The 27,983-nt window shown below is 39.9% G+C and overlaps 2 protein-coding genes across 2 annotated transcripts; one reads left to right on the top strand and one right to left on the bottom strand.

The window, feature by feature from the left end:
* Nucleotides 1–5,175: 5,175 nt before the first annotated feature.
* Nucleotides 5,176–21,107, bottom strand: LOC117303015 (nuclear hormone receptor FTZ-F1 beta-like). The gene is made up of 5 exons (XM_033787045.1): nucleotides 21,001–21,107; nucleotides 11,103–12,904; nucleotides 9,324–9,829; nucleotides 7,362–7,614; nucleotides 5,176–6,100 (listed from the first exon to the last, which is right to left on the bottom strand). Exons 2-5 carry the CDS (start codon nucleotides 12,730–12,732, stop codon nucleotides 5,838–5,840), a joined length of 2,652 nt encoding a protein of 883 aa, XP_033642936.1. The 5' UTR covers nucleotides 12,733–12,904; nucleotides 21,001–21,107; the 3' UTR covers nucleotides 5,176–5,837.
* Nucleotides 21,108–21,550: 443 nt separating this feature from the next.
* Nucleotides 21,551–25,023, top strand: LOC117303224 (torsin-1A-interacting protein 1-like). The gene is made up of 2 exons (XM_033787367.1): nucleotides 21,551–21,671; nucleotides 23,348–25,023. The coding sequence occupies exon 2, from the start codon at nucleotides 23,369–23,371 to the stop codon at nucleotides 24,377–24,379; it is 1,011 nt and encodes a 336-aa protein (XP_033643258.1). The 5' UTR covers nucleotides 21,551–21,671; nucleotides 23,348–23,368; the 3' UTR covers nucleotides 24,380–25,023.
* Nucleotides 25,024–27,983: the final 2,960 nt, after the last annotated feature.

The following is a 27,983-nucleotide window of genomic DNA, read 5'->3' as shown; positions in this document are numbered from 1 at the left end:
TTTCGTCAAAATTTGAAAAGTTGACTTTTTTGTCAAAATTTGAACCTCAAGACCTTTTCGTCAAAATTTGAAAGTTCACAAGGCTATAGCCGTTTTGTCAAATTTGGGTCAAAAGTTGAAAAAAACGACAAGGGGTAGTCACGCCGTTTAATCAAATTTGGGTCAAAAATTGAAAAAAAAAGGACAAGGGGTAAGTCAGTTATATCGAATTTGGGCCAAAAAATGAAAATCAAAAAGTGATTTTATGCCATTATATCAAATTTGGGTTAAAAATTGAAAAAAGAGGGTAAGTCCAGCCGTTTTTCTGAAATTTGGGTCAAAAATTGAAAAAACGACAATGGGTAAGTCCAGCCGTTTTATCAAACTTGGGTCAAAAATTGAAAAAACGACAAGGGGTAAGTCCAGCTGTTTGATCAAATTTGGGTCAAAAATTGGAAAATCAACAAGGGGTAAGTCCAGCTGTTTTATCCAAAAAGGCAAAAAATTGGAAAATCAACAAGGGGTAAGTCCAGCCGTTTTATATAAAAAAAAGCCAAAAATTAAAAAAACGACAAGGGGTTAGTCCAGCTGTTTTATCAAACATTGGCCAAAAATTTAAAAAACAACAAGGGGTTAGTCCAGCTGTTTTATCAAATGACAAACGACAAGGGGTAAGTCCAGCCGTTTTATCAAAACAAAACAAAATTGAAAAAAACGACATCGGGGTAAGTCTAGCCGTTTTATCAAACTTTAGTCAAAAATTGAAAACACGACAAGGGGCAAGTCCAGTCGTTTTGTCAAATTTGGGTCAAAAATTGAAAACACGACAAGGGGTTAGTCCAGCCGTTTAATCAAATTTGGGTCAACATTTCTTTTTTTAAAGGACAAGGGGTAAGTCCAGCCGTTTTATCAAATTTGGGTCAAAAATTGAAAAAAACGACAAAGGGTAAGTCCAGCCTTTTTCTGAAACTTGGGTCAAAAATTGAAAAATCGACAAGGGTTAAGTCTAGCCGTTTTTATCAAATTTTGATCAAAAATTGACAAGGGGCAAGTCCAGTTGTTTTGTCAAATTTGGGTCAAAAATTTAAAAAACGCCAAGGGGTAAGTCCAGCTGTTTTATCAAAAAAAGCCAAAAAAAGCCAAAAAAAAAAAAAAAAAAAAAAAAACGACAAGGGGCAAGTCCAGTTGTTATGTCGAATTTGGGCCAAAAAATGAAAAACGACAAGTGATTTTATGCCATTATATCAAATTTGGGTTAAAAATTGAAAAAAACCGACAAGGGGTAAGTCTAGCCGTTTTTATCAAATTTTGATCAAAAATTGAAAAAAGTTACGAGGGGGAAGTCCAGCCGTTTTATCAAATTTGGGTCGAAAATTGTAAAAAAAAACGACAAGGGGTACTTTGAATACTTTTCCCGACAAGGCTATCTATCACTTCTTAAATTTAGGGCAATAACAGTGTCCTAAAGGTAAATAATAAATTTGACCGGGCATTCCTAAATTGTTTGGATTGAAAACTAGTCGATAAGGGCGTTACTAATCAAAAAAAGGAGGGCCATCGTACTTTGGAGCGAAGCTGTTGTCTAGAAAGGTTTTCTGCTTATTTAAGAACTTACTCCATGTAGTCAAGTTAATAGCAAGCCTTGATCCACTAAGCGAAAAATGTGATTCCCTGTCAATCCCTACCTTCCACACGGGAAGTAGTTAACAAGCTTGACACTTCTTTTCAGAACTGGGAGTTCTTTTCAGAACTGGGAGTTCTTTTCAGAACTGAGAGTTCTTTTCAGAACTGAGAGTTCTTTTCAGAACTGAGAGTTCTTTTCAGAACTGAGAGTTCTTTTCAGAACTGGGAGTTCTTTTCAGAACTGAGAGTTCTTTTCAGAACTGGGAGTTCTTTTCAGAACTGAGAGTTCTTTTCAGAACTGGGAGTTCTTTTCAGAACTGAGAGTTCTTTTCAGAACTGAGAGTTCTTTTCAGAACTGAGAGTTCTTTTCAGAACTGGGAGTTCTTTTCAGAACTGAGAGTTCTTTTCAGAACTGAGAGTTCTTTTCAGAACTGAGAGTTCTTTTGAGAACTGGGAGTTCTTTTCAGAACTGGGAGTTCTTTTCAGAACTGAGAGTTCTTTTCAGAACTGAGAGTTCTTTTCAGAACTGGGAGTTCTTTCAGAACTGAGAAGTCGCCCACATTCCGAAAAATCTACTTCACGGTAGTAGATTATATATAAAGCAAGACAAGTTCTCAAAAAAACATAATCTACCCAGCAAGTAGGTATTTATACACATTGTTTTACGGCAATCAAATATACCACCACCATGTCTCAAATCCCGCAATTAATATAAGAATAAGCTGGTACCTTTCACAAAAATTACATTGTTACAGATTACAGATTGTTGGCCGCTATCCTTTTCTGGTCAGCAAAATTGATTTTTGCTTTGTAAAGGCTGGCCCAGTTTTAAAAAGTTCCAGAGTGAAATAAAAATGTCTGCATTACAAAACTTAATTAATCACATTGCAGCATGGAGAATTTCTATACAAACAATATTTGTTAAATTATTATCTCAATATTCTTCGAACATAACTACATGGACTCTCAAAGTCGAAAATATATTAATAATATATGTTTTCCCAGCCAATTTCAGCAGAAAATCACTCGATTTTGTAAACAAACGTCCAAATTCATGCATTTCCGACCACTCCAGTCAAAATAGGATTTCTTTTTAGCTATCAATGCAATCAATTTCCTGCACACATGATTATGTTTTTCTCGTTCAGATTCGTTTCAGTCATTCTATTTCATTTAAAGGCATTCAAGACTACTCTTTCACCATTTCTTAAGTTGAACTTCTACAACCTATTTTCACTTGATGAAATTGTATGGTTGACCAGCTCTTGCTGCTGGCTTTTATGAAATCCAATAAGTCATGCGGTCTACTGAAATTGAATGATCTTATTTGACCAGTGAATGCTTAACTGGTGAAATTGAATCCCTCTTTTTGACCTTTGCATGCTGATTCATCAGAGCATTAATTTTCAAACGAAATTGGATAAGCTCGGGTCTTAAAATGAACGTATTTTGGTTGAACTTGACCTTGAAAACCTATTTTATTTTGCATTTTTGTACAGTACTAGGATTAGGTCTAATAATTCAAACTTCCTCCCACTCACCTTGCAGTAAAAAATACCTGGCGCTTTGTATCCTTTGGCAAAAGGCGCATTGTAAATACGATTATTATTATTGTTATTATTACAGTACACGTTACATGTTACAATATAACAATAGTATACACATAATGAATGTTTATGAGTGCAATGGTGCGAATATGTTCATGAGTTGAAAGAGGGAATGTTCTATTCAACGAGGCGGAGCCGAGTTGAATGGAACATTCCAGCTTTCAACGAATGAACATATTCGCACCATTGCACGAATGAAAAACATTCATTATTTGTTTTATATAACATCCCAGTAGATCTTTGTCATTTTGATTGAAAGATACAACTTTCAAAACAAACAATTTCAACTGTAGAAGCCGAATGCTAGTAATTTTACTATGCCTTCTTGCAGTAACACCTGCTGCGTTACCAAAGACACGCGCACGCAGTGATGTTTTTACTCAGCTTTTTCGTTCCATCCGAAAAGTACCATTGCACGCTGCCAGCGTGCAATGGTACTTTTCGGATGGAACGAAAAAGCACGGTGAGTGACTCAGCGTGCAATGGTACTTTTATTTGCTATCACGTGATGGACAATCCTCCAATCAAATGGCAAGGATCTGCTTGGGTGTTATATAATACAACATATAATCTGAAATGGTAAGCGCGTGGCTACACTATGTTCAAGCTGTAGGCGTGCAAGGGTGCCTTTAGCAGCCACCCACATCGACCCATTTACAGCACAGCCAGAGATCAAAAGCGTTGTTATCTTTTCTGCAGGGAGGTAAATCGGAGGGCCCATACAAACAAAAAACTTGAGGTACACAGGATTCCGCCCACAATTGTCAGTGCTGGAAAATCTGCCCAGCATTCAGGAGTCCCCAAGCACCACGAAGAGAATTTCTTCATTTCCAACCACCTCACATTTTCAAAATTGTTAAATTACACTGGCAATTTCAAAGGTTTTCAACAAAATGTAAAATTTGGTAATTACCAGTTCAAAATGGTAGTATCCGAAGCCACTACTTTTGAGCACTACTTTGATTTGAAACTATTTGTATGACCTACCATGTAACTACTCAATCTCGCAACGGTTTCCTTGGTAAAGGAGAGGAACAACTCATTAACCTACTCATGGCCTCGGCCGGGAATCGAACCAGGGCCACAGTCATGAGAGGGGAGGGCTGCTTACACCAACCACCCACATAGATGTCAATGTGGAAAGTAAAGAGGGTCACATTTACACATGTATAAAACATTCACACAAAATAGATTCAGTGGATAAATAATCACAAACCTTTCGTAAATAATATCACCAGTGACACTGAACAATAAAAAAAAAAGGGTTCCCCCCCCTTTTTTTTAAGGGGTGGGGAATAATTTGAAGCATAAATATCCCAAAAGGAGGGAGATACATTTATTGGTGTAGTTACAAACCTTATCAACAAAATGCAGGGTAAGTGATTTTCCACAGATTTGTTATTTTGTGCTTAATGTAGGTATACAGCAAGTGGGAACACTGGTCTTAGACAATTACCAAAGGTGCCTTTATTAGGGTCAGACTAGATAAGGGAATCAATATGTGGTGAAGGAGTTTTCAACTAGTGGTTTAATCCCAACGGGGCCTGGTTCTTGATAATTTTACCAAGACGAAGTCGAGGTAAATTATAAAAAACCAGGCCTCGGCGGGTTTAAACCACTAGTTGAAAACCGATTCAACACACTTTGATTCCCATTCATAAATACCTTTTCGGTCAAAAACATCATCACTTTTTGGTCAAAAAGTAAAATAAATGGAAAAATTTTAATTGTTAAATGATTTCTTTCAACACAACAACCCTCCAGCTATGAAATGGTAAAGCCCTCCGCCGCCCTCGGATAAACAACCCCATATAAGGGAATGCTGTGCACATCGCGCGTACTGCGTGATGTGGCACAACTGTTTCAGCTGTTGCTCTCGACCAATAGGAATGAAGAAACTATCTTATAAGAACAGGTGCAAGGTCGCGTGTCACGCCCATGAATTAAAACTTTTAACCGTCATAAACAAAGGTTTATACACACCCACGTGACGTGCTCTCCACCAATAGAAATAGCGAAACTGAGGTATTTATGAATCATGGTTTATGATTCGCTTGATTGTCACGCTCTATGTTAAAATTAAAATAAGCTTCCTTGTCCCAGAGTTTTAAGTTTGTTTCAATAAAATTAAACAAATTATCTGTATATTTATTATAAAAAATTAACTCATTTTCAAAAAATCATAGTTATGAGTATTTTTTTCATAGATAAAATTTAACATAAAGATTTGATTAAAGTACATGTGTTCTTGTTCTGACGCGTGAGACTTGTCAGGTCTTAATGCCAACTTTGTAAAGTTGCTGTTCCTTGAAAGATTTACTGTGGGTTTTAACCCTTACACCGATGTGTGTACGCAATGTATACTCGGTGCTTTGCCGAGTCCTGCAAAAAAAATCAGAGCATTTCGAATCATATGTTTTGGCAGTGAGTACCACACCGCTATATAACAGATGTAAATTTTGCATCGGTATAAAAAATATAAATTTTGGTTTTGCAGTACACCAAGTGAAAATACTGGTCTTTGACAATTACCAAAGGTGCCCAGTGCCTTTAAGTACATCCCAAGAGTTTTTAAACAATAGAAACACAGGTACAATAATCAAAAGCAGAAACACTAAAAACACATTCTCACGAAAACCTACACTGAATCCATGGCTTTTCCGGGGAAGTGTCGGTGCCGAGTCGGAACATCTCATCGACGACCTCAAGGTGGCAGACGGTCTCCAGAGTGACCTGCTGGCAGACGCGCTCTATCGCCGCAAGGCTCAGCATCAGATTCCCGGCTTGGCGTCTGTTTTTGGGTTCCACTTTGGACATGAAGGTAAAGAAGGTGTTCTGTATGGACTCTTGGTAGGAGCGGACCTGCTGCCTGTTCTGAAGCATCGGTGTATCTGAAAACCAAGACAAACAAGTTTGGCATGCAATGATAAGAAATAATACTAGGTTCTTATATTATACAAATATAACATGGTTTATTTCAGGTGACTAGTCTATATTAGCTCCCGAGGTATTGGAAGTTGACAAACTAGTTCCCGAGGCGGGCCGAGGGAACTAGTTTGTCAACTTCCAATACCGGAACATGATTTGGAGCAAGGGAAACAGAAGAATGTGAAATAAAATGCTCATGATAAGTTTGTTCATGTGTTGGATGTTGCTAATGCTCTCAGGTGCAATCTCTGAGGCCTTTTCAGAGACATTTCTTGGACCCTTTAACTAAGTTTGTCCACAAAAAATTGTTGGGGCCTTGTGATACTACTGATACGTAAAATTTAAATGAAGAGGCATCTTTCCTCTCGTGTTTTTTTTTTCTTTTCTTTTTTTCGTTTTTTATATATATTTTTTAAATTATTTTTTCCCCCGGGGGCACGTTTATAGAGAGCTAAATACGTAAGTTTCTAAGCGCTTTAACCAGATTGACAAAACAGATGGGTTTTAAAAGTGTCCAATGAAGGCGCTGCTTAATAGACCGATCCATTAAGCTCCGCCCCGTTGCGTATTGACCATTCACAACGCAACGAAGGTCCGTCAAATAAGGTCCGACATGCGTGCGCGTTGTGCAGAAAGGCACTGGAGAGGCTCACGTGTTCTTGTTCACACATGCGTCGTGGGCAGAGCCTAATGGATCGGTCTATTGTGGGTGGGTAGCTTGTTTCAAAAGTGGTGGAGCTATGACCGAAAAAGCATGACCACCAAAGCGTGTCATGGTGCAGAGTGAAAAACTTTTGGTGCGTTTGATAAGCTTCCCTGTAGAAACCAACGGTTCTTTTCAGAACCACCCCAAATCATTAGAGATAGTCATTACATGGTGTTACCGCATACCTTTCTATATCGTATTTCCACCATGCAAAGTTTCAAATCCTACATAAGCTTCCCTGTGTCGACCCCGCTGTGCTCACTCGGGTGAGCCTCTGACATGAGCTAATCGAACGATCACTCACCCTCTCGTGGTGACGTCATGCACCTGGGGCCAGCCCCAAGTGACTTGTTCCACAAGCAGGGCACTTGGGGCTGACCCAGGTGAGCCCCTGGAATTACGTCAAAGCTATTCGAACACACCAGGGGCAGTTCAGGGTCGACCCGGGGAAGCTAATCAAATACAATAATAAACAGAACCAGTTATTATTACATAATTGTAAATTATGTTGCTTTTACCTGGATTCAGTAGCAAAATAAGTTTCAAGCAGACGAATGACGTCATGTTCAGGCCATTACTGTGTAGCTGGTGTCCAATATTGGTGATCTTATGTACCAGCTGGTTGAACTTTGACACGCTGAAGTCGTTCAGGTCAATGACCTGGTTCTGTGGCATCAGAAGTCGACCCTTGTTGTCCAGGCAGTAGAAGATTAGCTTTAGACACAGCAGATTAAGGACTGATCTGTGCAGTAGTCTTATCTGGTCTTCGATCTAAAAGTAGAAAAAGGTTCAAACATTTGAAACATTGGTATTTGTCAAAGATCAGGGCCCAATTTCATAAAGCCTGTAAGCACAAAACCTGCTAAGCCCAGGAAAGTCTTGCTTAGCAAAACAGGTTACCAGCCAACATTCCATAAAGTTTACACTATTGCGACTGGTGCCCCACTCCTTTTGTGCTTGGCAAAGAAATTTGTCAAGTGGGTATTTTCTGCTAAACAGCTTTAAAATGCTAAAGCAGAAAATATTGCTTAAACAATATTTGCTTAGCAGAAATGAGCAGGATACCAGTCACAAACATTATACATGTAACAAGGTACTTTGTTTATTCTGCTAAGGATAATTTTGTTGTGCTTAGCTACTTGTTGTGCTTAAGCAGCTCAGTATCGGCGCTTGACATGTATGTGACCCAACACATACATGACTCAACGAACCAGTGAACATTTAAAGGTAGGGTCATAGGTTGTTTTTTGTCAAAAATTGCTGATTTATAGGCAAATTAGTTGATAAAGATACAATGTAAGTCACCTGTGAAAGTTCCAGCTAAATACAGTGTCAACTTGTTGAGCAAAAAGCAAACAGCTGTCACTGAATTTTCATCAAGAAAGTCAAATCCATCCATGCTTTAAAGGCAGTGGACACTATTGGTAATTACTCAAAATAATTATTAGCATAAAACTTTACTTGGTAATGAGTAATAGGGAGAGGTTGATGGTATAAAACATTGTGAGAAACGGCTCCCTCTGAAGTGACATACATGTAGTTTTCGAGAAAAAAAAGTATTTTTCCACGAATTTGATTTCGAGACCTCAAGTTTAGAATTTGGGGTCTCGAAATCAACCATCTAAAAGCACACAACTTCGTGTGACAATGGTGTTTTTTCTTTCATTATTATCTCTCAACTTCGACGACCGATTGAGCTCAAATCTTTGGCCTAGGCTTGTAACATTTATGATTGCGAAACAAAATCTGATGCGCATCCAATGTGAACAGGTACAATTAGTGTGTCTGAATCTGTATCCATGTCCATGCGGGGCCTGGGCGTCTAGTGAAATTCACTACTGGACTAGTCGCGCCTCAAATAGTCTCGACTTTGACACTAGTCGCAACTAAATTTTTATTACAAAGATGCATTCCGGCATATTGTTTGCCGCAGGTGAGTTAAAGTAAAATTCATGCTGAAAGGATTGAAGGATTGTGCCACTGATGTCTGATTGTGTTTTTTCGTAAGTAAATTATGTTGTCGTGAATAGTCATGAACGACACGATTGGTTCACCAAGCAGGTAGCCACGACTATTTTTTTTGTAGTCGTTGCGGCAGGGTTAACCGAGTAGTTGAAAAACAGTAGCCCGACTCGACTAAGCTGTCAATAGTTGCAACTACGACACTAGTCGCCCAGGCTTAATCCATACGCTTGCGAAACCTCTGTATTATCAGCCTTCAGTCTGGATTCGAACTGCCTGTAGCTGCAGGGAAACCTCGGTAGTCTAGTTGGTAAGACACTGCTCTAGAATTGCAAGGGTCATGGGTTCGAATCCCACCTGAGTAACATGCCTGTGATATTTTTTTCACAGGACTCGGGAAAGTACTGAGTATACAGTGCTAACACACATCTGTGTATGGGTAAAAACCAAAATTAATATTCTTTATCCCTGATGCAAATTTAACATCTATTAACTCTGTATTATTATTAGACTTTTACCGTTAGTTCCCTGTAGAGTGGAAGACCCTGAACCCATCTGATGAGAGGCAGCATTGTGTGGTTGATGATGTGACTCAGAGTCACAATCAAGTTCTTCTCTTCCCGTAGGATACAGAGGCAGCAATCTCGGAAGGACTGCTGGATAAAATCTTTCTCCTTGTCCGACAGATCCAAAATAATTTTTGGAACAGAGACCACTTTGGGTAGTTTGGATTCGACTTTCAAGTCTTTTCGATGTTCTGGCGCTTCTGTTTTGCTCAGCTGCGGCGACAAAGCGACACTCTCAGAATCTGTCAAAGTCTTGTTTGACTGCGTCGAGTTGGCGCTTTTATCTGATGCGACTGGCGGTTTACATGAGATACATGTAGACTCTCTCCGTTTGCGCTTCTTAGGCTGAGAACACTTCAACTGGTTCTGTTTTTCCTCTTCCAACTTGCTGAGGCGACGTTGTTCAGAAGATCCGTTGTACAGGCTGCGGCCGCCACGCTGGCGATCGGACCTGATGGCTAACGGACACACAACATCTCATTAAAATAAACATGTATAAGAAATGTTTCCTTGGCATCGCACACATATTTTGTTTAGGACTCAGGAAATACTTCTTGTCCAATTACCATTTTGAGCGACAAGCCCTTAGATGGGTGGTCGTGTGGATTTTTCTCCAAAATTCAAGCCCTGCACACATGTAGTTTTCACACATGATAACAACACTTTTTTTAGTGCATGCACTGCGACTCGTCACCGTTTGCTATAATTGCAGATCAAATCCTGATAATATAGGAAATGTATTGATTTTGTTTTTAAATCAAATTTTTTACAAGCACTTTTTATGTCTTATTTCACACTCTTGCTTGTAGCTCTAAATATTAACTGGATCAGAATCAAAATTGAAAGGGAAAAAATGTGCCTGCTGCCTCTGACGACTGAAGTACGGTCAAGTGTAAATTTCGAGCCCTGCATAGTGTTTTTCATCGGTCGAATTTATGAACGCGTGAGGGCGCTCTCAATAGTATTTATATCACTTCTAGGGGTATACGCGATTCGTCCTGCACAGTTTTAATCGCCATTCTGTCACTTTTGTAGCGGTGAAGTTTTAAGTTGCTTTAGAGGTCGATTATAACGGCTCCTTAAAAGTCTTATTGTTCATGATGGATTAGATGTCTGTGGTGGTAATGTGTTCCAGTGTTTAATAACTTTTTTGGGTAAGAATGAATATACCCCCGGAAATGGAAGTTTGAGAGCGGTAACAAATACGGCGCACTATTGTGACATCACACTTTTCTTGCCAATTCAAGATCGATACACAGCTCAAGTTCAATATCTTTACAGCTTATAAAATTGGGCCCTGGCCTCATTACACAAAACTTGAAACACCAACTTGACACCTTTCTCCGTTCACTACACTGGCTGCCAAGTACATCAAATACAATATTATCTTCTTCTGCTGGCTTACCTGACAGTTAACGGACATGCTCCTACATATCTTCAAACTCTAATTTCTCCAAAGTTCCACAGCATTGCTTCAATTGACTGTTGGCATACGACTCACAATATTATTTAGAATATTATTTGGTTTGACCCTTACACCGATGTTTGTAAGCACTGTAAGCACTTAGTACTTTCCTGAGTTCTGTGGAAAAAAATCACCTTGAGGCATAGTACTTGGGTGGGATTTGAACCCACAACCGTTGCCAATCTAGAGCAGGCACAATTTGGCTCTGTGTGCCGCAATATTATTATTATTACTATTATTATTATTATTATTATTATTTTTATTACCTTCAAACTTCATCCCCAGTGAAAGGCACTTTTGAAAGCGGCATGAGGCACACACCTTACGACTTTTCAGAGTGATCACACACGTCCCACCGTTGACACATTTGAGCTTCTCAAAGCGCTTACTGTGAATCGTCCGCTTGAAGAAGCCCTTGCAGCTCTCGCAAGAGTACATGCCGTAATGGTAGCCGGACACCAGGTCTTCACAAATCGGGCATTTCTTGTCAGGTGGTGGCTTCATTTTCAAGTTCACACTTTCCGCATTTTCCTCTGGCGCTGTCTCCTGTTCACCTAAATCTTGCGGTTTTTCATCCGCAGAATCGGAGGAAACGTTCAGCGATTGTTCCTTAGACGACTCCAAAAACTCAAGAGTTGCTGATGTTGTTGCAGAAAGAGAAGTCTCGGGGGATGAGAAAAACTTTGAGACGGACTTCGAGAATGGCGTTTCATGCGATGAGAATCGCTTGAATGCCAGCTGCTCAAACGGAGTAGAGTTCCTGCTTTCTGAAGCAACTGTTTGAGAGATGGAATCAAGACTTCTCGGTGGCATGTATTCCTCGTCGACCCGTTCCACCTTCACCTGAGACTCTGTTATTCTGCCTCCTGCGCCATGACACTCTTTGAGTGACCCTTCTCTGTTCCGAGAAGTCAAAGTGGTTTCAGGAGCACGAGAGGTGGTTTTATTCACATCGGTGGAGTCCGCATTCAACAGGGGAAAGGGAATACGTTCTGACCAGGCGTTGGGTGACACAAACTGATCTGAATTCCTGGCCAGATGTGCGTGCTTCATTGACAAGGTGTCTTGACTAAAACATGGACCGTGCTGTTGACCATGTAAATCTGGAGCTGTTATCACTGACTTCCGAAGCTCCTTCTTCGATGACGAACCTGATGAGGATGCAGCAGAATGGTTTGCATTTTTTGTGCTCAGATCCAGTACTGAATGCAAATCCAACCAGGCGCGGGTAAAATCAACATCCGAAGAGGATGTCTGGTGGTTATTCAAACCTGACCATGCTGTCAAGTCCGGGCACTGAGGTAGACTTTTCTTGTTGAATGCTGAAGGAGAACCTCCAACTGTCTGGGCGTCTGAAGAATCGTTGACGAGTTGTCTAGTGGGAGAGGTCAGTCTAAACGGATGCAAAGGTTTCTGTTCGTGGGAGTTTGCACTGCAGAGAGGCCCCCTACCCTGTTTGATCATCGCAGGCGCCTTGGGCTGAATTTGATTTTTTTGTGCGGCAGCAGTAAGTCGACTTCTGGAATTGAATTTAGAAGTAACATCAGAAGGCCCACTCTGAGAGGTAGTATAATCAACTGCAGTAGTCACGTCCGATTTAATTGATTGCGTTACTCTTGACTGCAATGCGCCTGAGGTTAACACGCCAGGGGGGAAGGTGCCCCACAGGATGGATGGGTCTACAACATTCGATGATCTGGGATCACGTGGAGTCATGGTGACATCTTTACATTCCTGTGGATCACCAGCCACCACAGACGTGCGGAATAACTGCTGCATTTTGATGAGCTGGTGGAGCCAGTGCATCCTCTGTGCATGATGGTCCATCATGTCTTGAAGTTGCGAATCTGGTATTAAGGGGGGTAACATTTTATCGCCATCACCGCTGTCGGACATTTTTTCCCCCTTGAATCCTCTTTGATAAAAAGTTTACAGTCGGAAATCTCTCCTAACGTACTGGCGGGATGTGCATCAGGCTGATGTGACATGACGAAAGGACTGGTTTTCCATCTGGACGTCTGTCCATCTTTGGGATACCAAATCGTTCCATTGCTGCTTAGCGCTCAACCTATAAAAAAAGGAAGAGTCATAAGATTTCATAACAATCACAATATGCAAGTCAAAAATAATAACAATAATTTTTTTTATATAGAGCTTTATACAACCGAAGGGCATCTCAAAGCGCTTCCAACTTTAGTACCCCTGGTCACTGGGCCGTTTAATTCATTCCTTAAACCATCTCAGGTAACTGGTGAGTATACAGCCTGTGCTGCCTTACATGTAGCGCGCTATTGCTAAATCAATCACAAGAACCATCTCTGCCCTCACTAGATACCCATTTACCCCTGGGTGGAGAGAAGCAATTATAGTTAAGTGTCTTGCTCAGGGACACAAGCGTCACGGCTGGGAGTCAAACCCGCACTCTGCTGTCAAAGTCAATGATAAATTGAATGTTTTTCTAATTGTAGGCCTATTTGTTTGTATTTTGCAAATGTGTAATAATGGGATGCTGTGGCCCAGAATGTGAGTCAAAATACACCAAACTCAAAGCTCCTGGTGTTTCTGGTCAGCTGAGTTGGGTTCGAGTCCCGGTCTTCAATTAGAAAACGTTAGTACGCAAAAGAAATTGCACCCATTGCAGTGAGTCCACGCTTTGGGTATCCCCTGTCAGAAGTCAACAGTGAATATCTAGAGCTAAGAATTTAAACTAACTGATTTAGTTTCTTTAATATTTTGCACCTAAATTGTTTACTAGGCCAAGAGCAAAAAGTTGACCTTTTGGTATTGACTACAAGTTGAATTGTTCAAACATAGCCCTTTCTTTACAGTTGTCCTTGTTTTATGGTGGTTTATATATAACGCTTCTAGTACAATACACCTCTCTTAATATTTATGCATGAGGTACGTCACAATGCTAACTCAAAACGAGGCGATGGGCGCAGCCACTGCAAGTGATGGGGAACGTGCGCCCATAGCCTCATTTTGGGTAAGAATTATTACGTCATGCAAAGTATTAAGAGAGGCGTATAGGCATTCATAAAGCTCCCACAAAGATCGGAGCGCTTTACAATTTACGCTACAGACAAACGGTGCAATAAAAAAGTACAAAGCTATTAAGACACCCTAAAGACATCGCTCCAGAAGTGTAGCATCAATACTGCATCCTGGGATGAGCAAACAGGAGATTGAGCCTCATGGAGGCAACTATTGCGACTGCTGAGAAAGGAGAGGAAACGAGAAAGACATCTCCATGGTCCAACCCTGTGACAACGGCTTTAAAAAGAGTATGTGGCTCACGGATTGGACTTTTGAGTCATCGATTGAGTCACCTTTAGGCACCAACTACCTCAACCCTAATAACTTTGCTTACGTGTGGGGAACATCTTCCTCGACATCAAGGGATTGCCTATAGGGTTATGATTATTGCAACAAACGTTCTACCTACTAGATGTGCTGAATGACCAGTGTTGTAGACACGGTGGGCGGTGCCTGGCAGGCCTGTCCAGGACTCACAATTTTTTTCCCAGCGCTCTGAGCAAAACACATTGTGCCACCCAGCATAAATTTCCCCAGGAGTAAATCAAAATATTGTCCACTGTGCATTGATCTGATTCTGAGACATAGCTAATGATAAGGAGTATCAGATGTCACAGACAGCAAACACAGTCAAAATGTCATTCAACTTATTGCATCCAGGCCTCATAACACAGTTTGGAAACCAGGCATCATGCCTGACGCTTGCACTTCAGCTATTAAGCCAAATGACATAAAGCACCAGTTGATCGTCCGGATTTTTCAAAAAAGAATAGGATGAGGGCCTTACTATTTACTATTTACTATTTTTTTTAAAGATGGCCACCAATTCTTCAGTTTAAATCAACCGCAAACTTATTTATACCTATTAATTGCATGAGGACCTGTATTAACACTTCCACTAACAGGGTCGGATATCATTAAAAAGATTTGCTGGTAGGCATTCACTAATATTGTTTTATGAAACAGGCGGTTTCAAGTGTTCGAAAGCATCAAGTTAGATTTGGGAAAAGCTCCTTAGGCCAGTCCTTTTGAAAAGATGGATTAAATATTAAAAAATAGTAAATAGTATTTAAAAAAAGGATGCGGCCCCAAACAAGGATGCGGGCGGGGACGATCAACTGGTATTTGTTTTTGTTTGGCCTTATGGTCCCAGTCGAATCCCATCTATTGAACAAATTTTTCATCAGACTAAGAAGCGGTAGGAGATGGCAGTCACTTTGATGCAAAACAAACAGTACCTCAACTCCTTCATTTTCGTCTCCTCAATGAATGATCAGCCTCAGGCGTTTAACTACTTACTTTACTTTCTGCTTAGATGTTGGTCGGTGGTTTTCAGTATGATTCCATTGTGTATTTCCAGTAGTTTATTTAAGATTGTGTGTTCTTAATTTTTTCCTGTGTTGCATGTATGCAAAATGAATTTATTTCATGGTAGGATCAATAAAACTTGAATTGAATTGAATTGAAATGAATAATTAAACATGAATAATTTTGTTGAATTGGATTTATTGCCCACCTAAAAATTAGTCTACATGTACTGGTAGTACATTCTGTGCAAGATTCATTCTAACATCCTTGGTTCTGGTTTACTTCGACTAGATAAATGAGGTTGGTCCCGCTATACATGATCTTCTCCAGATCCAAAACTGTTTGAGGAACAAATCTCATTTACTCGTAGTTCTAACGCTAAAAATGCTAGTAAAGGAGTACATGATGTATTATGCAGAAAACGTCGCTCTTTGATATTAACTTTTTTTTTCTCAAAACTTGACAACTAATGCAGCTGAATCTTCTACAGGTAAATTATATTTAGTATTGTTCATCTTCATTAACAGTGAGTAGGGTTTCATGTCCACATGTCATGACCAAACACTTGCTACACAATGTACGTATAAAGTCACCCTTTAATTATTGGGGATGTTCTAGTGGTGGGCGATAAATCCACCAAGGACAAGCGGATCAACAAAATTACTCATGTTTTAAGGCACTGGACACTATTGGTAATTTACTCAAAATAACTATTTAGCATAAAACCTTACTTGGTAACAAGTAATGGGGAGAGGTTGAGATTATAAAACATTGTGAGAAACGGCTCCCTCTGAAGTCACGTAATTTTCCATGAATTTGATTTTGATACCCCAGAATTAGATTTTGAGGTCCCGAAATCAAGCATCTGAAAGCACACAACTTTAAGTGACAAGGGTGCTTTTCTTTCATCATTATCTTGCAACTTCAACAACCAATTGAGCTCAAATTTTCACAGGTTTGTTAATTAATGCATATTTATGCTGAGATACACTAAGTGAGAAGACTGGTCTTTAACAATTACCACTAGTGTCCAGGAACTTTAATTATGGGGGCCATCATTGCTGCAGTGCAAGCTTCAGGCATAATGCCAGGGCCCGATTTTGTGCTTACTGTGTGATTTCTATTTCATAGCGCTGCTAACCGTAAGCACACGAAAAGGCATGCTAACCTTCCGGTGCTTACCGCACAGAAATAAATGACGTCACAATGCAAATCCACGGTAAACACGCAACATGGCTGCCCAATTTTTCTGCTAACCAGTGAAAAACGCTAAAGGCTTAAGTAAATTTTTCTGCTACAGTAAGCACGCAAATTTGCTTACCGTTAAGCAGCGCTATGAAATTGGGCCCTTGTTTTTGTTATGTGACCGTGCAAAAAATTGAACAACCTTTTGAATGAATTCTTTCTCTGTGTCATTTCATTCTCCTTTAAAATACCTGTGTCTCAAATCAATGCACAGTGGACAATATTTCGATTTATTCTAGGGGAAATCTCTGCCGGTGGGCACATTGTGTTTTGCACGGAATGCAGGGCAAAAATTGTGAGTCCTGGGCAGGCCTGCCCAGCACCGCCAGGGGTCGAAGTTGCCACTAGCCCGCTAGCCCGGGACTACCAGATTTACAGCCAGGCTACTCATTTTTCCAGTTTGATAGCCCGGCGGGCTAGTGGGAAAATAATGTCAAAATCAATATCACAAACCGCAATGAACTGTGCTGATGGTGCATTGTAAAGTTTGTGTCGTGACTCAATGTGTTTTTTGGGCAACCAAAACCTCGTCGGGGATACTAACACTTCTCGGTTACTAGATAGCCCTGCCGACTACCATGAAAATACACTGAATTTTGACCCCTGACCGCCCACCGTGGCTACAACACTGAGATGACTTATCAGGCATGCAACTGCCCTTCGAAAAAAAAAATGGAAAATTTTCAAAGGCACAACGCAAGAGCGGAGCGAGGCAGCCGAAACACCACGGAACATATTGAGGCTACCAGTCTGATTATGGATTAAATTACGGCTGGAGGTGTAGTTCCCTTAAGTTGCACAGTTTTTTTTCTTGAAAAATGGCTAACACAAAATTTAGATGCAGATTGTCTGGAACATGAGAGTTTTCGGAACACAGGGGTGCAAGGGTTGTCTGAAGGGGTGTCGGAACATAGGGGTGTTGGAACTTAGCCTAATAGGGATGTCGGAACATGGGGGTGTCATAATATAGGTTGAGTTGTTGGAAGCATATAGGGATGTCAGAACATACGGATGTCGGAACATAGGGGTGTCAGAACATACAATGTAGTCTGGATAATGTTCTCACTCAATGCTCTAATTAGAGCCGCCAAACGAGAAGAGAAGATGATGAAGAAATTTCAGTTTTAGATGTGGGAGGAAAACCCCACGCAGTCAAGTAGGGACCAATTTAACCCAAAAATGTGTGCCCTGCCTTCCGCATAGTAGCAGTGTGCACGCGGTAGGCAGGGCACTCCGATCAAGCAGAGAGTCATCTAAGAACACTCGACGTGATGGATGGTCTTTTAAATCATCATTTTGGAGCACAAAAAATTACCATGAACAAAATTTTATGACTGATATTGCATCTTCAATATGGAGAGGCCAGAAGACGTTTCTCAAGCAATTTCATTGGATATTTCTGTAATTTTGGGGCATTTTTTTGTGAGAACAGAGAAAATGGTGGTTTCGCACGTGCCTTAAAAAAAAATGTATGAGGGGCTTTTACGAGTGATATATATATTACAAATTTCTAAAAACAAGTAGTGCAGTGGGATATAAAGCGCCCCAGTAACAGGTTTTACTAGTCACACATTTAAAATACAGTGAAATTCACTCTGGTGTACAAGTATAAATCATTAAAATTACAAAAGTACAGTATAGGCTACACAAAATAACAAATCAACAATAATCACTGTGCAGATATTATTAATAGTAATACTTTTAATTAGGGACCTCCATGGGGTTAGTTAACAACAGTGAAAGGTTGCACAGGCTAGGGATACATGTAGGGCAGCCTCCAGAAAGAAAACATTATCAATTTATTTTAAAAATAATTATTAGTAATACTTTAAATCAAACCGTCATTAGAGCAAAAATATTGACAAAATAGTGACACCGCCAATATAGGGCTAGATAGCTCAGTTGGTAGAGCGCCGGCACGTTAGTCCGGAGGTCGTTGGTTCGAATCCCACTCCAGTCAATTCTTTGTTCAACCCCCAAAATCATTTCAAAATTTACCCAGTCAGTTTCCCTTGTGGTTTATATTGATATCTGAAACAAAAAGTCGCATCCCCTTAAGGTGATCCCCTGGCTGCCGCTTCCCAGGTTGTATCGTAATTTGGGTGTGATCCCTGGCTACACGGCAGTTAACGGTTGAATGGCTTCTGACTGGCACCCCCGAACAAAAATATTGACAAAATAGGGACACCGCCAATATAGGGCTAGATAGCTCAGTTGGTAGAGCGCCGGCACGTTAATCCGGAGGTCGTTGGTTCGAATCCCACTCCAGTCAATTCTTTGTTCAACCCCCAAAATCATTTCAAAATTTACCCAGTCAGTTTCCCTTGTGGTTTATATTGATATAAAGCAAAAAAGGTAACACTTTTAAATTGGAGTAATAAAACTTGTCACTACTAGTACTAAAATTAAAAAGTGTTAACGTTTTGTATTTTTAAACACTCGAATCTACCTAGATACCGATAACGTAAATTTATAGAATCTAACCAGTCTTGTATTATATCCTGGTGTCATGTGTTTTCAGTAGGACAACAGGAAAATTGTTCACAATCAAAAACTGAATGTTTTTTTTTCAAATCATCTATCCAATTTTTTAACAATAACACTTACACTTCATGGTGTGTGTTGAAATTTTTAAAGTTTTGGTTTTACGTTGCGAGAGACAGTCCGCCATTAACAGTGCTTATAATGCATGCACGACATTGGAGCAACGTCATATGTTTTCACACCTTTCATTGGTTGGTATTTTATTGAATATTCCGAAGCAAGTATGGCGTGCAAAATAAATCAAAGAATTATGTAATTACTACTTAACAAATTTAATCACATTTTTGTCCCAAGGCATTTTTTATGGCTAAATATTAGAATCGAGAGATATCATAAGGCATGATAGTAAAACACCCCACCCCCCTTTAAACACACACACTTCATAACAAGCCGGTTTCCCCCTTTTTAGACCAGTAATGTTTTGTTTCAGGAGATAAGAAACTAATCTATGATAATATAGATGTATTATATTTTACGCTTGCTGGAATTTATTACAGTATGCAGTTAATCAAAAACATTTTTTTTTTTTCATTTTCACTTAAAATATTTTAATTTTTTCCTCATATAACACCAGAGAATCCCAAATAGTAACCACCTCAAGTGATCCATCTAGTGACTAACACAGAATGAAACTCAATCTTGCAGATAGTAATTTTGTTTGGAACTTTCGAGGTTGGATGATGTTTCTTTGACTCATTTGAATGTTGGCATAATAATGCACTAGTGGTTTGTACCAAAAATCAATCGTTTTATAAATATTTGAGCATAACCAACGCCAGGAAACTTTATTCTCAGCATGATTAAGCCTGATAAAAATACAGTCCATGAGTAAACTGCATAGCTTCTGTCACCGGTGCAGCTTGCACAATTTCGCAGTAAACGGGAATCAAAGTTGGGGGTTCGAAAACATATGAGGGTTGATATCGTATGACGCTACGATATTGTATTAATATTATAAGTTATCACACAAGCGCGAGTGGAATACGAAAAAATATAGCGCTTCTGCATCCCATATCCAACGAGGCCGAAAGCCGAGTTGGATATGGGATGCAGACGCGCTATATTTTTTCGTATTTCACGAGCGCGCGTGTGATAACAAATTTATCTTCCAGTCTCACTTGCAACGTGCAAAATTTAAAACTTCAGAGCGTTAGTTCATGCGCACAAAGTTTAGAATGTAATTTTTGCACTGTCCGTATACGGAGCGTGACAAAATGACATTTCACAATACGCACTGTGTAATAAAAACAGAGGAAGTAGGTTATAAAACAGAGGTCGTAGCATATATGTTTTTATCCCCCTAGTAGTTCGAGCTTCTGAGTGGTGGATTAGCGCGTACTGGAAGATAAAAGGGATAACTTTTCGTATGGCGCCACCACTTTTTCACTCATTTTTACAAAAAGGGATATATCAATCAGGTAAATTAGATACTATATTAGGATAACTTTCCGTATGGCGCCACCACCTTTTCACTCATTTTTACAAAAAGAGATATCTCATTTGAGGTTAATTAGATACTATATTATTTAATATCGAATGAAAAAGTGGTGGCGCCATACGGAAACTTTTCCCTATATTATTTTATTTCGAATGAAAAAGTGGTGGCGCCATACGGAAACTTTTCCGATAAAAGTTTATAATAAAAATAAGAGAAGACTGGTAGATTCGTGTGTTTTGCCCCTGCCTTGATGATAACAAGTTTCCAGTAAATTTTAAACCTAGTGTCACTAGTACAGTAGTGAGCGTAGACAAGTATAATACATATGATAAGGATATTGATAAGGGTCATGTGATACCTCGCCTGAAGAACAGAATTTTCCCATGCATATATCCATCCTCCATGCGTGCTTTGCTGACGAGAAATTCACATTTAAATTACACACAAGTCATCAAGTCACAGGTGACAGTTTAAAATTAAATATATTTTTACTGGCCTTGTCCCCCTGTAAATACAATATCCCCGCAATTTACCGACTAAATACATTTATTTAAAACTTAACAAAATATTTATTGTCAACAAAATTTACTTACAATCCCTCTTTTCCGTCGAAATACTGCTATAAAGTGGAATAAATTCGCCAAACATTCACAGGGTTGTGTGTTGTGACATGTGGGTCGGGCGCTGGATGTACAATGTCTATGGGGTGTGTATATGTCCGTGCAACAACAAAACGGTACGCTTTTACAAAACCAAGGCCAATGACGTCACACTTTACAACACGACAATGAACCACTGATGCAATGAACACGACGACTGACTGGGGGCCAGTCTACGATCGATTATGTTACAACAACCTGCTATTATTAGCAAGAATTAACAGGACACCAGTCCCGAAATGGTGTACATTATACTACATGGCATTTTTAACTGGTAATCTTAATCTGCTAAAGAAAATTAGGCCGTGTCCGAAACGACGACTTCGGCTACAGCTACGTCTAGATCAGCGCGTCTACCAGTGTTGAAGAATAGGCAGACGCGCGCGATCTAGCCGTAGCTGTAGCCGAAGTCGCCGTTTCGGACACGGCCTTACTTTCTGTGAAATATAGAGGGCGCTGTACTTACTTGATTGATGTTCTCGGTGCTCTCTCTCGAGCTCTCTCTCCATCAGTGAAATAAACAAACGCGGGACACAGCAAGAATATGAATGTCGTTGGGTATTCCCCCCAGTCAAGAGTGAATTTTGAAGAAGATTAAAAGCACGGTAAAGTAAACATTTTGTAGTTTGTGATTCCATGGGTTTGGATAACTTTCCGTATGGCGCCACCACTTTTTCACTCATTTTTACAAAAAGGGATATATCAATCAGGTAAATTAGATATTATTCTATTTAGAATGAAAAAGTGGTGGCGCCATACGGAAACTTTTCCACATGGGTTTTTATATCAGTTCAGATATGGCCTATTATATGGGTTTTTTATGGAGCAACGTTTGAAATTAAAATATATCCTACCCTTACCAGTTTTCATGCTATTATGCCTTTTTCTTAGAATTGGGAAACAAATAATGATGCCTTATATCAACCGATGCCCTAATTACCTTCTTTTGTTAATATGAAGTATGCAAACATATTTCAAACTTGATGGACATTGAAATGTTCACACTACACACCAATCTTCGATGACTTCAACTGGCCCCATTTGTTTTGATTGAGTTTTTCCTGTTTTCACGGCAAACAAGAAAGCATAGTTTCCCGGTGAAGCCATACATGGAAGAAACATCTACAGTGACTACAAGTGTTCTTTGAGACTCTGTGTATTACTCTATAGCCAGCAGTTGTCTTCGTTTTATTCAAAATATTTTTTACTGAAATTTTAAAATTACAATGGTAATTTGCAAAAAATAACAAAAATAAATAATTTAAAAAAAAGTGTGAATAATCATTGGCTTTCAAATCTGACATTTATTTGTTTTTTCTCTTAAAATTTATAATAAAGCGTATAAATAAACAGTGATAATTGAATCAACAAGCTGATCGTTTAAATTTTAATATTATAATATTGATCAGAGGGTTAAACAAAAAAATCTCAAAAAATATTAGAAAATGATATAAGGCACATGGCTTCTTTAAGCCTCTGTATTTTTTTTCCAGAATGCTCAGCAAAATATTCAGTCACATGGTTTGATCATCATGATTTGTGAATTGAAATAGTGTTTGATGAAACTTTTTCGGTGGGCAAATATTTTTATATGGCCTCAATATTATGGCCTCAACATTATGACATATTTGTGTACCTTGTAGAAATGCCTAAAATAACAAACTTTTTGCATTTACAAGTGCAAATATCCAGTGGAGCCTTACGTGTTTCTAAGTTTTGGTCAAGGGAGAGGAGACTCTTTGCTTGGCAAATAAAAACACACAATTTTTATCTAGGGACTCTTTACATCGCGCACAGAGAGGTAAAATATTTGCAACGATTTTAGGGACACCTCGAAAACAGGACCTCCTACGATAAATGAAATGAATGAAATTTCACAGTCAATCATTCAATTCATAAAATAAATATAAATAAGATAAATAAGTTTTTTTCAAATCTAACTCTAAAAATTCAATTTTGTTTTTTAATTCTAAATTTCAATTTTGTTTTGTCTGTGTGAAATCTTATTTTAAAACACCCTAAAAAAAAACCAGTAGACTACCGCACAAATCATAGAGTAAATCTCTGTCCTTACTCTAGGACTCTCTGTCCTACTCTAAAAACAGCATGCTTTTCGCTAGTTGCAATAACGTAACCCTCCTCCCTCCTTATGTTATCGCAACTAGCTTTTCGCTATCACCGCGGCAGACTATTACGACTTGTCCATAAATTAAAAAGTAGGCCTATTCTAGAAAGTGTGCAAGTTCCAAAAAATAACAAATGATTTATGTTTTAATTGCAGTGTTTTCAAACTTGTGAGGCCATGCGAACAGCCATCTCAATGCCGGTCACAAGATCGCAAACGCTTTTAAAAGATAAGGACATGTCGGAGTCGTCGGCGATAGATGCCGCCTCCGGGGATTCATCTCTGGAAGTACGCGAGAGGTACTTGAAACCAAATAAACAACAAAACAAAGATGCACACCCAAGAGCCAAGGCAGTCACACCAGATTCAAAAGCCCAATACAAGAAGAAAAAGGTAGTGTCTGAACAGAGTCAGTACTCCAGCTTGTCCAAAGTATTATTTGTGGCAGCTCTAGCAGTACTAGTAGTATTCGTTGGGGCTTCTTACTGGGTGGGAGATGGTATGTTAGGCTCTGGAAAACCTTCCATGCGCAATTCAAACGTGGCCGATATTGTGGAGGAAAACATAAGCAGCATCCGAAAAAACTTCCCAGGACAGGAAGAAGATCTCTGGGTGACGGTCAAAGCTGCGGTAAATTACCACATCAGATCTGAACCAGAATGCCCGATCATCCTTCTATTTGGAAGTCATCCGGATGCTTCAAAGACCTCCAGGTGCCTCGTGCAGAAGCTTGGGAGGACCCTCTCTGAGATCCTCGGCAAAGAAAAACCTCACGATTCCCTGTATGAGATCGACGGTGAAGACTTTCAAAACCAGAACGCTGACCGAGCTAAAATGGATATGGATCGCGGTCTGCGAAAAGCTTTCCAAGGAAAGCCCGGGAAGAAAGTCGCAACCGTTTTTAATCTGGACTACCTCCCGCCCTGCTCTGTGCTTCTGTTTCATGGTTACTGCGACACGGATAATGCGATCTTCAAAGATGTGGCTATGATTTTCACAGTCACCCTAAATGATCATTCCCCAGGGCCCAATTCACCGAAAGACTGGGAGCCCCTGGTTATGGAGCACCTGAAGAAAATGTGGGTGGATAAATGTCCGTCACTGCCCTTGGAGAAAGTGCAGGCTTTTCTCAGTAGGATCACCAACAATGTGGTTTTAGTAAAAAGAGAAGAGTCAACAAAATGTTAAGGGATTTGGGGATAAAAAAATGCTGTGCAAAAAGCACCTTGTGCCCAATTTCATAAATCCAGTAAGCAGAAAATTTTGCTTAGCAAATTTCTTGGCTAAGTGAAAAAGGACAATGGTTCCACAGTTCCAGGTAAACATTTTTTGTGCTAAGCAAGTTTTTGTGCTTATAGGCTTAAACTTGCTTAGCACAGAAAAATCTTGCTTAACAGAAACTGGTTACCAACCATAATTCCATAAAGTTAAATTGGGCCCAGGCAGGGAATAGAACCCAATCCACCGGTATCATGTATGGCTCAGGTCTAGGTGAGATTTGAACCAGAGATCACAGAGGTGAACTTCGGGACGAAATGGGTAGGGGGGGGGGGGTTGAAAAACAACCAAACCCAAGAATGCTGCACCATTTTAAGGGTCATCATACATTTAATTCTTAAATTACCGTTAAATTACAGTTTAGTTCTTACCATCACTGTTCTTCCTTAAAACGTTATGATGTTAAAAAGGAACCTTTGTACGGTACTGTAGTGATTTGTTTACCCCTTTTGGGTTTTTAGTTTTTGCATGGTGGGAATACGATATGGAAAAGTTTGCGGTAACACCATGTAATGAATATATCTTATTGAGTTGGGGTGGTTCTGAAAACCAAAGGTTCTTTTCAGAACCACCCCAATTCATTGAGAGATATTCATGACGTGGTGTTACCGCAAACTTTTCCATATACTATCAGTGGGTTTATAGTGGTTACTGTATTAAGCCTACGGGTTTTAAAGAGTACAACACCATGCCCAAATTGATAAATGTCTGACCAGTTATATTAGAGAGTGGGCAGACCAGACTAGATTTAGAACCATAGAGTTATATATAAGAACTAGAGGGCGCACTGGCCTATGTACGCACTCCGGCATGCGCGCAGGCGGCCATTTTCTAAGTTGACAAAACTGGCATCTCACAGCGTGTGTTTGTGCGGCCATTTTTTAAGTTGAACAAACAGCATCGCGTGAGCGTTCAATAAAAAACCCTCAAACGTGTATTTCATATTCAACGCGCGTGCAGAATGACGCCAGTGCGCCCTCTAGTTCTTATAATAACTCTATGTTTAGAACATATCAAACTTTAGTCTGGACCATGGTGTGGACAGGCCCAATTGGAGTTAAAACTCAAGTTGGGACTAGACATGTGGACATGTCGTTAAATGTCTGTCGCGGTAAAAGCGTTCTGACTCTATAATTCCGAATCTCCCCGCGGTATTCTCGCGAGACTGCTGGCCCAGCGAGACTACTGCTCTGAAGACAGAGTAGAAGTCCGCAACCAGCAGTTCGCTTGAGAGCAGTGATATTGCGAGAGCACCGCCACAACTCGACTATCTCCCTGCGGCAGAACATTAACGAATTGTCCACAAGTCTAGTTGGGACAAGCCCAGGCTAGAGTTAACTCAAGTTAGCAAGTAACTGAACTTGAGGCTGAGATAGCCAAGTCTTACCTCTAGGCAACTATAAAGAGATGTTGCCATTTGATTTACTACTTTTTCAATTGCCATTTTTTTGTAACATTAATATTAAATATTAATGTTTCAAACACCAATGTTCGTACTTTTACATGTGATGCCCTGGGCCAAAATCAGGCCGCTTAAAAATACTGAAGTGAAGGCACTTTACACCTTTGGTATAGTTAGCACATAAAAAACGTGCTTACCATAATAAGCAAGGTTATGAAATTGGCCCTTGGCGTTGGCATTGGGCATCACATAACAAGTTTTGACTTGGTTGTAAACAATGGTAAAAAGGGATTTTGTATGATTTTCTTCAATAATAATAGTTGTAAATAAGGCATTAAATGCTTCGAAGATTTTACCAGTGTCACAACCTTTGCCTGGTACCCTGTAGACTGTAGCAGTCATGAGAACCAATTTGTATGAACAGCACAGGGACAGTTTACCTTCAAGCCTCTAGTCTCTGTTTGAAGAGTCTAAATAACAAAATAAGTTCCAAGACTTGCATGTATTTTGCCTTTTTGGGTGTGCTTTTTGCATGGACAAATGTTTTTTTAATTAGGCTTTTCACACCCGGAGGGCGTCCCAAAGTCCTGGTTACTGGGCCTTAATTCATTCCTTAAACCATCTCAGCTCCCTGGTGGGAAGTATACAGCCTTGTGCAACATTAATATGTGCTACTCGGCTAAATCAACCACAAGAACCATCTCTGCCCTCACAGGTACCCATTTACCCCTGGGTGGAGAGAAGCAATTATAGTTAAGTGTCTTGCTCAGGGACACAAGTGTCACGACCAGGATTCGAAACCCACACTCTGCCGAATTTGATGCTTTTATTTGCTCGGCCACGACACCCTAATGACACAACTAATGGCATGTCATGGACGAGCAAATGAGAGCAATGGACTCAAGCTCTGGTGTTTCTGTTGAGCAGAGTGTGGGTTCGAGTCCCGGTCATGACACTTGTGTCCTTAGGCAAGACCACATTGCTGCTCCTTCTTGTGTGTTGTGTAGTGCATGTAAAATTAACCCGGTGCACTAATCATAAAGAGAAGGGGGGTCGCCCCGGTGTTGCTGGTCTGATCGGCAGCCTCATCACTTTGTAAACCATTACATGGTGCTATAAAGGAAAGGGTCACATAAAATGTACAGTTCCACATACCTTGCAGGAACAAATACCGAGTGCTTTGTTACACCTGTAGGGGTGTGATAAAGTGCTATAAAGGGTGTGTTGGATTAGCTTCCCCGGGTCGACCCCGATCTGCCCGCGGTACATTCAAATAGTTGCGACGTCGCTCCAGGGGCTCACCCCAGGCAGCCCCAAGTGCCCTGCTTGTGGAACGGGTCACTTGGGGCTGGCACGATATCACCGCGAGAGGGTGAGTGATCGTTTGATTAGCTTAGGCAGGGGGTCATCCGGATGAGCACGGGTCGACCCGAGAAGGCTAATCAAACGGACCCAGTATTATTATTATTCAAGAGGGTGTTGTATGGTGCTTCTTCCTTCAGGATACAAAGACAACAGTCTACATTGATGACAATAAACAGAACGAGACAAAGGTTTTAATGAAATTAGTTGGTTTAACCATCATTTTAATATAATTAGAAACAATTGTTACATGTAGTGCAGTATGTAGTGAGTTTGTTAAACAAATTCCATTAATACAGAACTTTAATTTGTAGTATTTTTGACTGCATGAGAGTGTGGTCAACCAAATTTATGCAGTCGAAAACAGGTTCAATTTATAGAAATTGTACCAGGAAAAAAATATCTCATTCTAAAGGCTGATTCGGAGTGTCATTTGACTTTGGGGGTGACTTGGAACAGTATCACCACTTGCTCTATCGTATTACCAGCCGTCGATTTCATGATTTCACCAAACCTTTCCCAACTTAGGATTACACTTGGGACGAGTTCAGTTCCGTATCCATAGATGTTAGGACGCATTGAACCCATCATAAGTTAGGACGGGTCACTTGTCCTAACATAGGATTAATCCTAGCATTTCGTGAAATCGGCGGCAGGACTAAATCAGAAAATGGTTTTTCTTCTGTTTAATGTGATAGGCTTATCGTCTTACATCACAACTTCTGCCACCCTTAAAGTTTCAGGGTTGAC

Source organism: Asterias rubens, chromosome 19, assembly GCF_902459465.1.
Source record: "Asterias rubens chromosome 19, eAstRub1.3, whole genome shotgun sequence".
Classification (NCBI taxonomy): Eukaryota; Metazoa; Echinodermata; class Asteroidea; order Forcipulatida; family Asteriidae; genus Asterias; species Asterias rubens.
The sequence above is the reverse complement of the archived record's forward strand: the minus strand, read 5'-3'. Positions and strand labels throughout refer to the sequence as shown.

Bases quoted from the DNA above. Each gene is read 5' to 3' on its own strand.
- LOC117303015 (XM_033787045.1), bottom strand. From the start codon at position 12,732: ATGTCCGACAGCGGTGATGGCGATAAAATGTTACCCCCCTTAATACCA. The intron at 7,615-9,323 runs GTAAAAGTCTAA...TTCTACTTTTAG, and splicing joins CACTCTACAGGGAACTAACG to ATCGAAGACCAGATAAGACT. The intron at 6,101-7,361 runs GTAAAAGCAACA...CTTGGTTTTCAG, and splicing joins TATTTTGCTACTGAATCCAG to ATACACCGATGCTTCAGAAC.
- LOC117303224 (XM_033787367.1), top strand. From the start codon at position 23,369: ATGCGAACAGCCATCTCAATGCCGGTCACAAGATCGCAAACGCTTTTA.